The following is a 15,347-nucleotide window of genomic DNA, read 5'->3' on the forward strand; positions in this document are numbered from 1 at the left end:
CCTCTTAATGAACTTTAAGATAAGCATGCAAAATATGTCACTAATGAACCAATGAAAACAATTCATAATAGCATAATCAATTTAACGACTTATGACTTAATGACCACACAGAGTCCTGAATGAAATCAAAACCATCATGAAAGCTGCTAAGGTTACTATGCAGTATGCACAAAATGGACACTTACCTACTGTTAAAGATTTCAGTAAGAAAAAGAAGAAAGACGTTTCTACACTTGCTTTAGCCAAGCCTGCTGTAGCCAAAAGAGGCCCCTATCTCTATGGCCTCCCTGACTGTTTATACCAGAGAGCGCACATGATCTAGGCAGCACATTTGCCAGCCTCTTAGCTCGGGTTGCTCTTGAGAGATAGCTGGCCTAGAATTTGAAGAGGGGCTGCAAAGACCCACAACGCTGCAATACAGCTTCATACAGAAACCCCATGGCAGAGAACCAACAGCGCAAGAATGTCAAAGCTAAAGCAATTGTTTGGCCGCTTCCATTGTGTCAAGTTACAGAAGAGATACAAGACAAGCAAGACGTGAAGTAGTGTAAATACCAGCTCCTTATTTATAGACAGGCATATCATGCTACTGCTGGGGTAGAGGTTATGAGCAAGGTTATGAACTGCAATTTCTTTGTTTACAGATCTAACCCCTGCGTTTATCTGCTTTAATTGAGGGTCATCCTAGGTCAGCAAGAAAGAGAGCTTTTGTAAACAAGATGGTGTTTCTTAATTGCTTTTATTTAACAGTGAACAAATAGGTCACACTACACTGGAAGACAAATAGCGACCTTGATGTACATGATTCAAATGTGTCAAGTGGTCGCAAATTACAAATCACTTTATATGGGCAATAAAAACACATTGCACAAAAATACACAGTTCTCAAGCAGGCATGGGAGAAAACTCTCCAGACCAAGGTAAGGTAAGTCAGCTGGCCCAGACAGAGTCCTTGAGTGGGGCAAATCTTTAGGTCAGCTCGAGAGGCCATGAAATACAGTTATTTCAGCAACTGGTTCGAAGGGTAATAGTAATTTTGGCGACTGGTCTCTACATCACAACCAACCCAGGAAATGTCACAGTCACAATGTAGAGTAACTTCTGCAAGACACTTCTGAAAATGTTCTTTGCAGTTAATAATTCTTCTTCTTCTACTTCAGTCCCATTGACACAGGTGTGTAAAATCAAGCACCTAGCCATGTAGTCTGCCTTTACAAACATTAGTTAAAGAACGGGTGTTTCTAAAGAGCTCACTGAATTCCAGAGTGGTACTGTGTTGTAATGAGATGCCACTGCTGCAACATGTCAGTGGGAGAAATATCTTCCCTTTTATACTTTCCATCATCAGCTGTGAGTGGTATTATGAAAAGGAACCAATAGTTTAGCAACCACAGCAACTCAGACCACGTAAATATACAGAGGTCTGAGTTGTATTGGGGCGCATGGTGCATAAAAATCCCCAAAGATTTGCTGAGTTCCAGGCCTGCTGTTAGAGTTGCAAAAAGCCGACCAACTCCATATTAATGCCTTTGGATTTGGAATGGGTGGTCATTAATGCTTTAGTTGGTATAATATTTGTATAGGTGTCCCAATACTTTTGTATATATAGTGTACTTTTATCATTTTCATGATGAAGAATCTTTTCATTAAAAAACCTTTTCATATGGTTATATTTTATGTAGCATGAGAAGGGTTCCAAGGGTTCAATCTTTGTCAGTATTAGATACTTTTTGTGTATTTGAATATTTATTAACCTTCCTCTTTGTACAAAACAACTACTTTCCAATGCAATGGCAACTAACATCATATACAAAATAGCAAAGTGGGGGAAGGGGTATCTTACCCAACTGTCTGAATTAAATTATGGCCTGGTTAAATATAGCGCATATCCAACACACACTAAAAACATGTGGAGCTTGAGAGATCAACAGATCTGCCTTTGCAATAACCTGTTTGTTATAGGATACAATTGAGGATATATCAATGATGATAGTTTTTTTTTAGACGTACACATACAGTGCATCACAAGAGGGAAAAGCAGACCATTCATCTCCTTGTGTTTTCCATCTAGGAATATAGACTGTTTTTAAGGTACAGAAACAGCAGCCCACCTCCCCCTCCACCCATACACTGTGACATCTCGTGTTCCCGTCGTGTCATTCAGAGGGCGATGTAATAGATCCATAGAAGATATTTCTAGTGGCTGTGTTTCCCAATCAAACAAGTGGTGGAATTAACACTGCTTGTGTTGAGATGGGGCTGTTTAGAGTGTATGATTGCATTGATTCCTAGGAGCACATGCAAACATGTTTAGCTTGTGTTCATTTCATATGGTATGTGTTTTATATAACTGTTCAAAATATATTTGTCATTGTAGACATGCTTCAGGCTTGACTGTATGCATGCTTTCCAGAACAGTTCACAAATCTTCCAGCCTGCACAGCACTTGCATAATCCTGAAGGACACACACACCATGTACAAATTCACACATTGCAAAATGAACAGAATACCATTCTGGCACAAGAACGAATGAACTTTGTTTAAAGGTAGTACTTAAGTCTACAATTTTCTGGCCCATTCTTGTTTGGTGGAAGATCCAACCTAGACTGTTACAGAGGTGATATAGATGGACTCAGTGATAGCTGTGTAGAACTGGATTATCAGCATTTGCAGCAGGTTGAATTCTTTCAGCTTTCCAATTGATATTATTTACAGATATTGAGACAGCTTTTGAGATATTATTAAAATAGTACTGAGATATTTTTGAAACGTGAAAAAAAAAACGTTTATCTTCAGCAAAGACTGAAACATGAAATTAGTGTTAGGCAAAAACATAATGTAGGACCTATGATATGTTTTCATAACAGAGTAACCATTTTAATGCCATTTTAAACTTGAAACTTTATTGGTGGACTGTATTAAATAAATATTGATGGATACAAACAGTGAACGTTTAATTCTACTTTATTAAAGCAATCGTAGGCTTTTTAAAACACACACACACACACACACACACACACACACACACATATATATATATATATATATATATATATATAACATTAGCATGTACAAAAATATACAGCTTATAAAAGTAGCACAAAACATGTGCTCTGTACATTTTCATAATAAAAAAGAGTATCCTCTTCAAGAGAAGCTTTATTCTTTAATACTGTTATGTAATTCTAGTTTTAGCATTCTCTGCAACTGAGAAATATCAATTGTCAAACAGGTAATCAGTCAATAAATGATAAACACTTAATTACTGTCCAAAAAGATGTACCTCAATCTTTTCAGATTGGTTTATAAATTACAAATATTCTGAATTATAAATATTACCTTATTTGAACACATGAACTGACCATTTGTTGTCTGAACATTTAATGATGAGTGGACCAATAGAAATGCTCAAAAGTTACTTGGAATAAAATCTCTTTACATAACCTTATTATTAAATATTTTTTGGCAATAATGGCCTTCATTTTTGTCCAAATTTCCTCCATGGTTTGAACCCTGTAGCTGCTCTGTACACTGTGTAAGTAATTCTGGATGAATGGACCAATAGAAATGTTCCAAATAACCTCTTATTTTACATTGACTTCAGGGCTAAGAACATTTTTGCCTTCTTCCGTAAGGTCACCGTTTTGGAGATACATGTTTTTTATTGGACAGTATTGATATTTACATATATGCGCTATTGTTCAAAGGAAACAGCAAAGAAAATACTCTTCTGTGTATCTTCAGTCTTTTTACTGACTGATTTACAAGATATCTTTAAATGATTCTTGCTCATGCCTTAAGAACTTGATGAGTCTACCAGGTAGAGGAAGGCTGCTGATTCGTCGCAGTCTGTGGATTCCCAGGCACTGGCGAATCTTTAGTCTGCAGAGATGCATCAAGGAGCGAGGAGGCACTGGACAGAAAATACAGTTAAAGTGCTTTGAAGGTCTAACACAAACAGTTACATATCAGAAATATGGTGGCATACTCACTTGATTTCTCTTTGATGAGGGACCACTCGCTGTAACTCTCCAGTTGCTCATTGAGTCTGGAACACAGTTTCACATGACCCACATAGTCCAGCAGAACATCTATGATGGGTCCTGACCAACAGCTGACTGAGGGGCTGGAGATCATCTCACAGAACTGTTGGTTGTAGTAAGAGAGAAAACATTCATAATGTGTTGAGTTCAATAAAAAGAAATATTCATGGCTGGGTTTCCCAAAAGCATCTTAGCACAAAGGTCCTTTTAAATGGTAGATCAAACTTCACATTGAACACTCTCTTGACCAGTTAAGATGAAACTACAAAGCTTTTGGGAGACTGTGCTTATTTCAACAGAACAGAAGTGCTCAGAACAGTTAATTTCAACAAATGAGAAATGTAGTCATTAGTCTTTTACCTGTACAGTGCCTTCTGTAAGTGCATCCATGGCATAATATAACCCCTCCCTTCCACTCCTTCTGGTTTTGACGGGTGGATGAGGATTGCTGCCATAATCACATTTAAAACATGATAGAGCATCACAGCCATTGTCCATTAGGTACTTAAACATGGTCAGATACTTTATGCAGAAAATCAAAGCAGCTGGGAAGCTGGTAGGGTGTGTTGGGAGTATAGCATTAACGTTAGCACCATGATTCACCAGCAGTTGGACCATTTCCATACAACCCTTCCTCACAGCAACAAGCAGGGGGTTGAAGGTGTCTAAGTTTGGGCTCGCACCAGCCTCCAGGAGCATGGTAGCTGCCTCAACATTACCGTTGGCTACAGCACAGTACAGGGCAGTGCTGCGGCGATCCTCATACATCTTAGACCAATCAATGGATAGAGTGGCATTGACATCAAAACCAGCGTCAACCAAGGTCTCGACGACATCATCCCTGTTGCGCTCTGCTGCCAGGTGGAGAGGACTGATGCCACATCGTTTTACTTTGGCCCTGCTAGTTCTAGGTATCAGCATGGCAACAATCCTAAAGAAGGAAGGGAACAAATTCAGACTTGAATAATGAATAAGTTCAACTTTATTTCGTGCAAAATTTTATGGCAACTGAATCTGTCGTAAAATCACTAACCCATCATGTCCATTCTTAGCAGCAATGTGAATTGGGAGCAGGCCTGCTTTATTACATTTGTTAACATCAGCTCGTCTTGACAAGAGGATCTCCACAACTTCACCATGACCATTCTTAGAAGCTTCAAACAAGGCTGAGGCGCCATCATTAGCCTGAGTGTTGACGTCTCCCCCTAGAGAAAAACTCCCAGAATGAATGCTGAGAAACTGATCATGGATTCCCCCAATTTTATGTCATTTCCGAATGACTGTTCAAGTGGTTTCTTGTTCATGGTACCTACCTTTCATAATCAGGAAGCTAAGCACTTCAGAAGCACCACACTGAGCTGCTGTAAACACAGGGTCTATGCCGTAAATGTTTTTAGCCATCAGCTTAGCACTGGCTTGAAGCAGCATTTTGCACATTTCCAGGTGTTTTTGCCTCACTGCTTCATGTAGCGGTGTTCCACCTTGAACGCAGGACTTTGTTGTTGCTGCTCCAAATCTTATGAGGAGACCCACAGCTTCTTCAAAGCCCTTTTCACAAGCTATAAAGACAAGCTTTGTCAGCTAATTCACCCAACAACAGGCGAGTCACTGCGGTGCTCCATATCAGATATAGCATAACACATATTTACCTTTGTATAATGGGGTCTCCCACTGGTTATTTGCAAGGTTGGGATCAGCACCCTTCTCCAGGAGGTACTGAACACAAGCCAGGTGTTTGCGGCTCACAGCCAGAAGAAGAGGGGTCTGGTTCTTGAGAGTGCGAAAGTTAATGGTCTGCGGTTCAGCTAAAGGTGAAGGAATACGATCACAAATCTGTGATAAACATTATGTAATAGTTCACAACAGTGCTGATTTCTAACAGATTTCTTACCTCTCAGCAAAATCTTCAGACAGTCCACATGGCCGTAATATGCAGACTCGTGGAGAGGTATCCAACCGTCTTTATTAGGCTCTGTGAGGTTTTTAGATTTCAACAGTATTATGTCTCTTAAAGCCTTGGCGTCACCCTTCCAAATAGCTGAGAGGAAAGGGTCTAAATTCCTGAAAGACAAATGAAATCCTTAGACAATGTACTTACAAACACTAACCAAACCAAACTGATATACTGTACCTGAAATTCCCATTGCATCCATAAACCCATTGCAAAAAGCCATTGCATTTATTAGGTTTCTGTCATGTGGCTCTTAAAGCAGACATCTGGCTTTCATCACTACTTCTGTGAGTTGTGCTTCTTTAAAACAGCAATTTACATCAGATCGATCTAAAGGTGCAGTTATTTGTCACTGTACAGTGTGCACTGCACAGCGAAATGTGTCCTCCGCATTTAACCCATCTGTGGTAGTGAACACACACTCACACTAGTGAACTAGGGGCAGTGAGGACACACACCCAGAGCGGTGGGCAGCCAACTCCAGCGCCCGGGGAGCAGAGAGGGTAAAGGGCCTTGCTCGAGGGCCCAACAGCGGCAGCTTGCCAAGCCCGGGAATCGAACCCACAACCTTGTTATCGAAGCCCGGCACTCTATCCACTGAGCCACCACTGCAAATGAGTTTGTTTATGTCTTAACAGTTAAATTATGCAGAAACGTGCAGAAAATTGGTTGCTGTCTGCTAGTGAGGGTAACTCACTTGACGGATTCCACAGTAACCCGCAGGATTCCATTGTGTCTTGTCCAAGCGACCACTTGATCCTTGTCTTTACTGAAGTAATGGTTTTGAACATCTCTGTTGATTTTTGTACACTGTTTCTCACTGTTAGGAAAATGATTTCATTACATAACATAAAAGTGCTTAAAAAATACACTTAGAATACTAAGACAATGTGTGATTCAGTGTATGTATATTACACAGGAGGGTTTGCAGACAGGTGAGTCGGTGGGTTTGCAGGTGGGTTTGCAGGTGGGTTTGCAGGTGGGTTTGCAGGTGGATTTGCTGGGGCAGGGAGGTTTTGAGGTCGCCTGACACGTGAACAGCGGTCCAGTGTCAGCGTGCTGGAGCAGAATGCTTGATTCTGCCTGGGTGTCAAGTTTGTTTCGGCTAGACTTCGCTCAATAGCCAACTGCAGGAGTTGCTCATCAGACATGTTTGCGTAAGGACTGTAGTCCTCTGTGTCCACAGCTGCTGTGCTCATGCCAGGCACTGACACCCTGGCTGCTGCCATGATCCACCTTGGCAGTTAGAGAGGGTTTAATCCACCTAGTGACTGATCATAAATAAGAAAATGAAAGGCTAAAAAAGAACAGAAACATAACTGAATGGTTAATGATATGTTTGTACTGTCAGCCTAGCGGCGCAGCCGATACAGAGGGAGCAAACGCAAATGTCTTGTTGCCGAGAATGACTCTTGCGATGCCAAGCTGTAAGGTTGGCTTCACGTTCATGAGACTTCTAGGAGAGTCTACGGGTTTCGGTAGTGTATGCTCTATAGGAGCTGTTTCACGTTCAGAAGGAGTTCGCTGTCTGGTTCACCGGTTGGTTTGCCAGTGAGATTTGGCGTCCGGTTTCCTTGCACTCTAGTCACGTAAGTTTACTAGCGCCTGACGAGCGCGTTTTGGGGTGAGGTTTTGTTTTGCTAGTTTCTCTGGTTTCTAGCCTTCCTCCCTCCGTTTGATTTGCCCATTCTCACTTTGCTCCCGGGCTACTTTCCAGCCTCAGGTCGTCTTCCTAGGTTAAGCCCCATTTCTGTTGTCACCCGTTCGTTTTCTGTTTCTGGTTTATTGGACCCTGTACTTTGCTGCCTCGTTTTGTTTTGTTTGTTTGTTTGGTTCTGTCATTAAAGACTTTATTCTTGCACTGCTCTGTCCCTGCGAGTGTTCCTGTGTCTCGCCTAGCCAGCATGACAGAATTCTCGGCCGACACCCTCCGAACAGCGGGGATGGAAGCCTTGGATCACGCTGTTCGCGCCCAAGGTCAATTCTTGGGGCAGCAGCAACACACTCTGCAGAGCGTGTCAGAGACTGTCGGCCACCTGGCGCAGCAACAGGTGGGCCAGCAGCATCAAGTCACCCAACTAGTGGGTGACGTTCAGGGGCTCACGAATCAAGTAAAGACTTCGTTGGAGCCTGCTAGCTCTCCCAGTCCCGTCTTCACACCCCATAGCGCGTATCTGGTTGGCAAGCCTGATACGTACAGTGGCAATCAGGAGCTTTGCGAGGGGTTCTTGCTTCAGTGTGAGGTCTTCTTTAAGAACTCTCCGACCGGCACTGACCAGGCGAAGATTGCCTTTATAGTATCCTAGCTCACAGGGAAAGCTCTGGATTGGTCCACTGCCACCTGGATGGAGCTTAGCGAAGGATCCCTCTCGGATTACCTTAAACATTTTAAGGCGGTGTTTCTACACCCCTGAGAGGGACTCACCAAGGGCGACCTGCTGCTGCAGATGGAGCAGGTTGGCTGCTCAATACTCCCTCGAGTTCCGTACTCTGGCGGCAGGGAGTGGATGGAATCAGCCGGCCCTATTGGCCCTGTTTCGCAACGGGTTGAACCCCCATCTGCAGCGGGAGCTGGCCTGTCGGGGCGAGACGTTGGAGCTGGACGACTTCATCGCGCTCGCGATCCGGCTGGACCAGCTCTTAGGTCGCCCCACTCACCCCAGACCCCACGGAGCTGGGGGATCGGTCGCCTGTCCCAAGAGGCAGGCCAGCCAAGGGTCACCAGGGAGCGTATTACTCCCCAGTTCAGCGGGAGCGGCGGCTCCTGCCTCACCAAGTACGCCGGAGGGGGAGCCCATGGAGGTGGGTATCGGCTGCTTGGCCCCTGAGGAGCGCAGCCGAAGGACCAGAGAGGGGCTGTGTTTCTACTGCAGGGATACGGGGCATCGTCGCAGGGACTGCCGAAAGAGGATCTTGATGGCTTCCTGCCCAAACACCGATGGGCGGGGGGAGGGGACTCCTCACGCTAATGCGGTGAGTCTGCCTGTTCAGGGGCTTGTGTCATGGTCGATCACGTTGCCGGTATTAGTGACCTACCAGTCCCAGTCTGTGTGTGTTGCAGCGTTGATCAACTGCGGTGCGGAGGGGAGCTTCCTGAGGGCCGACATCATGGAGCGTCTGAAGATCCCGGTGGAGGAACTCCTGAGACCTCTCCGCATCACCACCCTGGACGGGCATCACCCATCACGCCGTCTAAGTCTCCTGTAGCGTCAGAGTTTTTCTTTATCCTGAAGAAGGAGGGGGGGAGTTGAGGCCGTGTATAGACTACAAGGCGCTTAACGCTATAACCAGGCGTTTCCCCTACCCTATGCCGTTGGTCCCGTCCGCCCTCGAACAGTTGCGGGGGGCCTGGGTGTTTAGCAAGTTAGACTTGCACAGTGCATACAATCTCGTACGGATCAGGGAGGGGGACGAGTGGAAGACGCCGTTTATGACCACCAGGGGGCACTACCAATACTGGGTCATGCCGTACGGCCTAGCCAACGCCCCCTCCGTCTTCCAGACGTTTATCAATGACGTCCTGAAGGACTACCGCGGACGATTCATGGTGGTCTTTCTGGACGACATACTGGTGACGACATGTGGGCAGACTGTCAAAAAAAGCATTTCACTGCAAGTTATACTGTGTATTACTATGTATGTGACAAATAAAATTTTATTTGATTTTGATTTTTGGTGTACTCCCCCGACATGATCTCCCATGTACGTCACGTCAGCCTGTTCCTGGTGAGACTCAGGTCCCACCGGCTGTTTGTTAAGTTAGAGAAGTGCATGTTCCACGTGCTGGAGATACCTTTTCTGGGTTACATCACCAGGCGGTCCTGGATTGGTCGTCACCAGGCTTGGTAAAGGAAGTTCAGAGCTTTCTAGGGTTCGCAAACTTCTACAGGAGGTTTACTAGGGACTTCAGTAGTTTGGCAGCACCCATAACGTCGTTACTTAAGGGAGCCTCAAGGCGCATCACATGGACGCTGGCTGCGGAGGACTCGTTTCAAGCACTCAAGCAGGCTTTCATGTTGGCCCCATTGTTGCGCCACCCCGATCCCCGTAGACCATTCATGGTGGAGGTGGATGCCTCCAGTCCGGGGGTGGGGGCAGCGTTTTACTCTAAGAAGCTCACAGGGGCAGAGCGGAACTACGGGCTAGGGGATCGGGAGCTCCTGGCGGTCAAGATGGCGCTTTTGGAGTGGCATCATTGGTTGGAGGGCGCTGCCCACCCATTCCTGGTACTCACCGACCATAAGAACCTCGAGTATCTCCGGCAAGCTAAGTGTTTGAACCCCAGGCAAGCTAGATGGTCCCTGTTTTTCGCCAGGTTCCAGTTTCACATTACTTACAGGCCAGGCTCCCGTAACACTAAGGCGGACGCCCTCTCCCGCATCCACCAAACGGCGGATGGGGGGGAAGGTCGACCCGGTACCCTTATTACCACCTTCCGTTACAGTCGCGGCGATTCAATGGGACCTCAATACGGAGATAGCAGAGCCCACAGCTATGCAGGCGGCCCAAGCCCTGGTAGACCACGTCCTCCGGAATTTCGGGATCCCGGAGGACATAGTATCAGACCGAGGGGCCCAGTTCACATCCCAGGTATGGGGGGCGTTCTGTGAGCACCTGGGGGTGAGCGTGAGTCTTTCCACCGGGTACCACCCTCAGACCAATGGCCAGTGTGAGCGCACTAATCAGGAGCTGGGGAAGTTTTTGCGGATCTACTGTCACGACTACCCCAGCGACTGGTCGCGGTATCTGATTTAGGCCGAGATGGCCCAGAACTCGTTGAGGTGCGCGACCACTGGCCTCACCCCCTACCAGTGTATGTTAGGCTACCAACCCCTGTTGGCCCCTTGGACTGCTGCGGAAACCCGAGTACCAGCAGTCGATGCATGGATGCGCCGCAGCAAAGCCGTCTGGGCCAAGACCCATCAGCATATCCAGACCTTCCTGCGGCGCAATAAGACTCAGGCCGATGAGAAGCGCGGGGAGACCCCGTCATATGCGCCGGGAGACCGTGTATGGGTCTCCAAACGGGACATTCGGACTGGTCTTCCGTCGCAGAAGCTGGCAGCTAAGTACATGGGTCCATTCGAGGATGTAAAACATATCAATGAGGTTTCTGTTAAGGTTCGTTTACCCCCGCACTCACGTATACATCCTGTGTTTCATGTGTCGCAGCTAAAGCCTGTGGTGCCCGGGCCCCTGGACGAGGCCACCCCGGTGGACACGCCGCCGGAGCCTGTAGAAGTTGAGGGGACCCCCGCTTACACGGTCCGGCGAGTACTGGACTCCCGACGGCGCGGGGGGCGACTTCAGTATCTGCTGGACTGGGAAGGTTATGGTCCGGAGGAACGCTCCTGGGAACTGGCCAGTAACGTCCTGGACCCTGCATTGGTCCAGGAGTTCCATGAACGCTGTCCGGACAAGCCGGCTCCCAGGCCTCGCGGTCGCCCCAGGAAATCGCAGGCCCCCGCCCGTGAAGGGCTCTCCAGTCGGCAGGTGCCGCGGCCCGTCTCGTCAGACGGAGAGGGTCCGCTCTTGGATCCGGGTTCTCAGGCGTCTGGTCCTGCAGCGCCGCACCCCCCCGGGGGCGGTTTCTGTCCGAGGTCCACAGGTTGATGTTTGGTTAATTTCAATGTTCATGGACTTTCTGTTCCTCCCGTTTGTTTTGTCACCAAGGACTTTTATGTTTACAGCGGTCGATGTAAGACGCCATGTTTTCTGTTCAGTTCTGATTTGTTTCACCTGTAAGCTGGGATACAAAGGGAGCAAACGCAAAGGGAGCAAACGAGAATTACTCTTGCGATGCCAAGCTGTAAGGTTGGCTTCACGTTCATGAGACTTCTAGGAGAGTCTACGGGTTTCGGTAGTGTATGCTCTATAGGAGCTGTTTCACATTCAGAAGGAGTTCGCTGTCTGGTTCACCGGTTGGTCGCCAGTGAGATTTGGTGTCCGGTTCCCTTGCACTCTAGTCACGTAAGTTTACTAGCGCCTGACGAGCGCGTTTTGGGGTGAGGTTTTGTTTTTCTAGTTTCTCTGGTTTCTTTAAGTTCTAGCCTTCCTTCCTCTGTTTGATTTGCCCCTTCTCGCTTTGCTCCTGGGCTACGTTCCAGCCTCAGGTCGTCTTCCTAGGTTAAGCCCCATTTCTGTTGTCACCCGTTCGTTTTCTGTTTCTGGTTTATTGGACCCTGTACTTTGCTGCCTCGTTTTGTTTTGTTTGTTTGGTTCTGTCATTAAAGACTTTATTCTTGCACTGCACTGTCCTTGCGAGTGTTCCCTTGTCTTGCCTAGCCAGCATGACATGTACGTATGTATGAGTAGTTTGTTTCCCCAGTATATTGTCATCCATTTGTCAGATCTTATGCTAGATTCCTGATAAGTTTTTATAATAATTATAGCTCTTATCATCATTACCATCATAACCAGCAGCAACAGGAGCCTTCAAAATAGCATTGGCTAGAAAGTTTGTAACATTTTGAGACATTACACACCTTAAAAGGCCATGCAGGCAATTCAGTAAATCCTTCATATTTAGCAGCACATTTGTAATGAGCTGTGGGCCTAATGCAAAAACCCAATTGTCATTTCTGTAAACTGAACTTGAGAGAAGATTTGTATTTTGTCATTTTTATTGCTGGAACTGAAGCCATCATAGTTAAATGTGTGTGTGTGTGTGTGTGTGTGTGTGTGTGTATATGCACAACGCTAAAGTCATTACATTTCCCACCTACCTTTCTAAATATCAAAACTGTAGCAGGTAGCACAGTTGTGTAGACCTCTTCCCTTGTGTGCTTCGGGGCTCTGTGTACATTCCCTAACTGCTGCAGTCAGAGAGGGTTTGATTTCGTGATATAAACAAACCTGTGACCACAGATATCTTGACTTGGCTTTCACATGCTGCAGCTTGTTTGGCCTGGATATGGGGGGTATAGTTAACAGGAGGGGTGAGAGGCACTGTGGAGGGAACTACAGACACACTAGCAGTATTTACATCTGCTTAGGAGTAAACAGACTGAAAAATAGAGCTGTAACAACAGAGGAGATCTAAAACCCAATACCAAAGAAGTCCTAGAGCTGGCCAGGTTGACCTTTATGTTAATGCCTTTTTTAACATAATGCTCGTTTTATTAGATACATTTATTGTTACCCAATTGCTTTTTGTCCCAATATTTTTTGGTTAATGTTTAATTTGTTGTTGTTTTTTTAAACCCATTTTTGGCATTTCCAATCCCAACAATTAGCTTGGATTCCACTATCACACATTGTCACCAGTGCTGGGAATCTAAAAGCTAGCACATCATAGCTGTGCGTCCTCCTTTTTAAACTGTACATTCCTTTAAACTGTGACTTATGTAATTATGATAGGGTTCCAGGGATGGCTGTGCCACTCGGAAGCCCCATCACTGACAATTCTGTATTGAACTGTCTTTGTCCAAAGAGTTTTAGTGTGAGATTATTGACTTAGGTGTGTCAAGTTCTTAGTGAGCTTGGATAGCATCAACATTGCAAGCAACATTGCTGCCTTGAACTTTCTCATATTAACAGAGACAGTGACTCAAATGTCTGTAACTAAATCTTTATTAGCTGTGGTAAATAAGTGACCCACACAGTTCAAGTGTTGGCTCACTGTGAAGGTTGTGGGTCAGCGTCACTTGCATTGGCCTGGTTTGGATCATCCACTTCACTAGAACGAGCCAGACTCCAGGGTGTACTCTGCGTTTCAGGACATTTATAATAGCAGAGTCATGAAGTGTGCTTGCAAGATTATATCCGAACCCTTTCACCCTGGGCATCACCTCTTCCAATCACTGCCCTCTGGTAAAACAACTGTAAGAAAGGGCTGTAAGTGTACTTTTGCACAACTGCAAAATGACATCATTCTGTAACAGTACAGTGAGGAAAATAAGTATTTGAACACCCTGCGACTTTGCAAGTTCTCCCACTTAGAAATCATGGAGGGGTCTGACATTTTCATCTTAGGTGCATGTCCACTGTGAGAGACATAATCTAAAAAAAAACTATCCGGAAATCACAATGTATGATTTTTAAATAATTTTTTTGTGTGTTACTGCTGCAAATACGTATTTGAACACCTGCCAATCAGCAAAAATTCTGGCCCTCAAAGACCTGTTAGCCTCTAAAAAGTCCACCTCCACTCCACTTATTATTCTAAATTAGAAGCACCTGTTTGAGGTCATTAGCTGCCTACAGACACCTGTCCACCCCATACAATCAGTAAGACTCCAACTACTAACATGGCTAAGACCAAAGAGCTGCCCAAAGACACCAGAGACAAAATTGTAGACCTCCACAAGGCTGGAAAGGGCTACAGGGCAATTGCCAAGCAGCTTGGTGAAAAAAGATCAACTGTTGGAGCAATTATTAGAAAATGGATGAAGCTAAACATGACTGTCTATCTCCCTCGGACTGGGGCTCCATGCATGATCTCACCTCTTGGTGTATCAGTGATCCTAAGAAAGGTGAGGAATCAGCCCAGAACTACATGGGAGGAGCTGGTCAATGACCTGAAGAGAGCTGGCACCACTGTTTTCAAGGTTACTGTGGGTAATACACTAAGACGTCATAGTTTAAAGTCATGCATGGCACGGAAGGTTCCCCTGCTTAAATCAGCACACATCCAGGCCCGTCTTAAGTTTGCCCATGACCATTTGGATGATCCAGGAGGAGTCATGGAAGAAAGTTCTGTGGTCAGATGAGACCAAAATAGAACTTTTTGGTCTTAATTCCACTCGCCGTGTTTGCAGGATGAAGAATGAAGAGCACCATCCCAAAAACACCATCCCTACTGTGAAGCATGGGAGTGGAAGCATCATGCTTTTGGGGGTGTTTTTATGCACATGGGACAGGACAACTGCACTGTATTAAGGAGAGGATGACCGGGGCCATGTATTGCGAGATTTTGGGGAACAACCTCCTTCCCTCAGTTGGAGCACTGAAGATGGGTTGTGGCTGGGCCTTTCAACATGACAATGACCCAAAGCACACAGCCAGGATAACCATATAGTGGCACCGTTAGAAACATATCAAGGTTCTGGAGTGGCCTAGCCAGTCTCCAGACCTAAACCCTAGAAAATCTTTGGAGGGAGCTCCAAAAACTCCCAGAAGCAGCCCAGAAACCTGGCTGATCTGGAGAAGATCTGTGAGGAGGAATGGGTCAAAATTCCTGCTGCAGTGTGTGCAAACCTGGTGAAAAACTCCAGGAAACGTTTGACCTCTGTAATTGCAAACAAAGGCTACTGTACCAAATATTAACATTGATTTTCACAGGTGTTCAAATACTTATTTGCAGCAGTAACACACAAATAAATTATTAAAAAATCATACATTGTGATTTCTG

At 45.6% G+C, this 15,347-nt stretch overlaps 1 protein-coding gene across 1 annotated transcript; it reads right to left on the reverse strand.

Annotated features, from left to right (window-relative positions):
* Positions 1-3,762: 3,762 nt before the first annotated feature.
* Positions 3,763-12,783, reverse strand: asb2a.2 (ankyrin repeat and SOCS box containing 2a, tandem duplicate 2). The gene is made up of 10 exons (XM_072697391.1): positions 12,721-12,783; positions 6,911-7,266; positions 6,693-6,815; positions 5,936-6,105; positions 5,694-5,849; positions 5,358-5,603; positions 5,078-5,249; positions 4,405-4,975; positions 3,994-4,147; positions 3,763-3,914 (listed from the first exon to the last, which is right to left on the reverse strand). The coding sequence occupies exons 2-10, from the start codon at positions 7,222-7,224 to the stop codon at positions 3,763-3,765; spliced, it is 2,058 nt and encodes a 685-aa protein (XP_072553492.1). The 5' UTR covers positions 7,225-7,266; positions 12,721-12,783.
* Between the last annotated feature and the right edge of the window lie 2,564 nt (positions 12,784-15,347).

The sequence above is a fragment of the Salminus brasiliensis genome, chromosome 1 (genome assembly GCF_030463535.1).
Source record: "Salminus brasiliensis chromosome 1, fSalBra1.hap2, whole genome shotgun sequence".
NCBI classification, from domain to species: domain Eukaryota; kingdom Metazoa; phylum Chordata; class Actinopteri; order Characiformes; family Bryconidae; genus Salminus; species Salminus brasiliensis.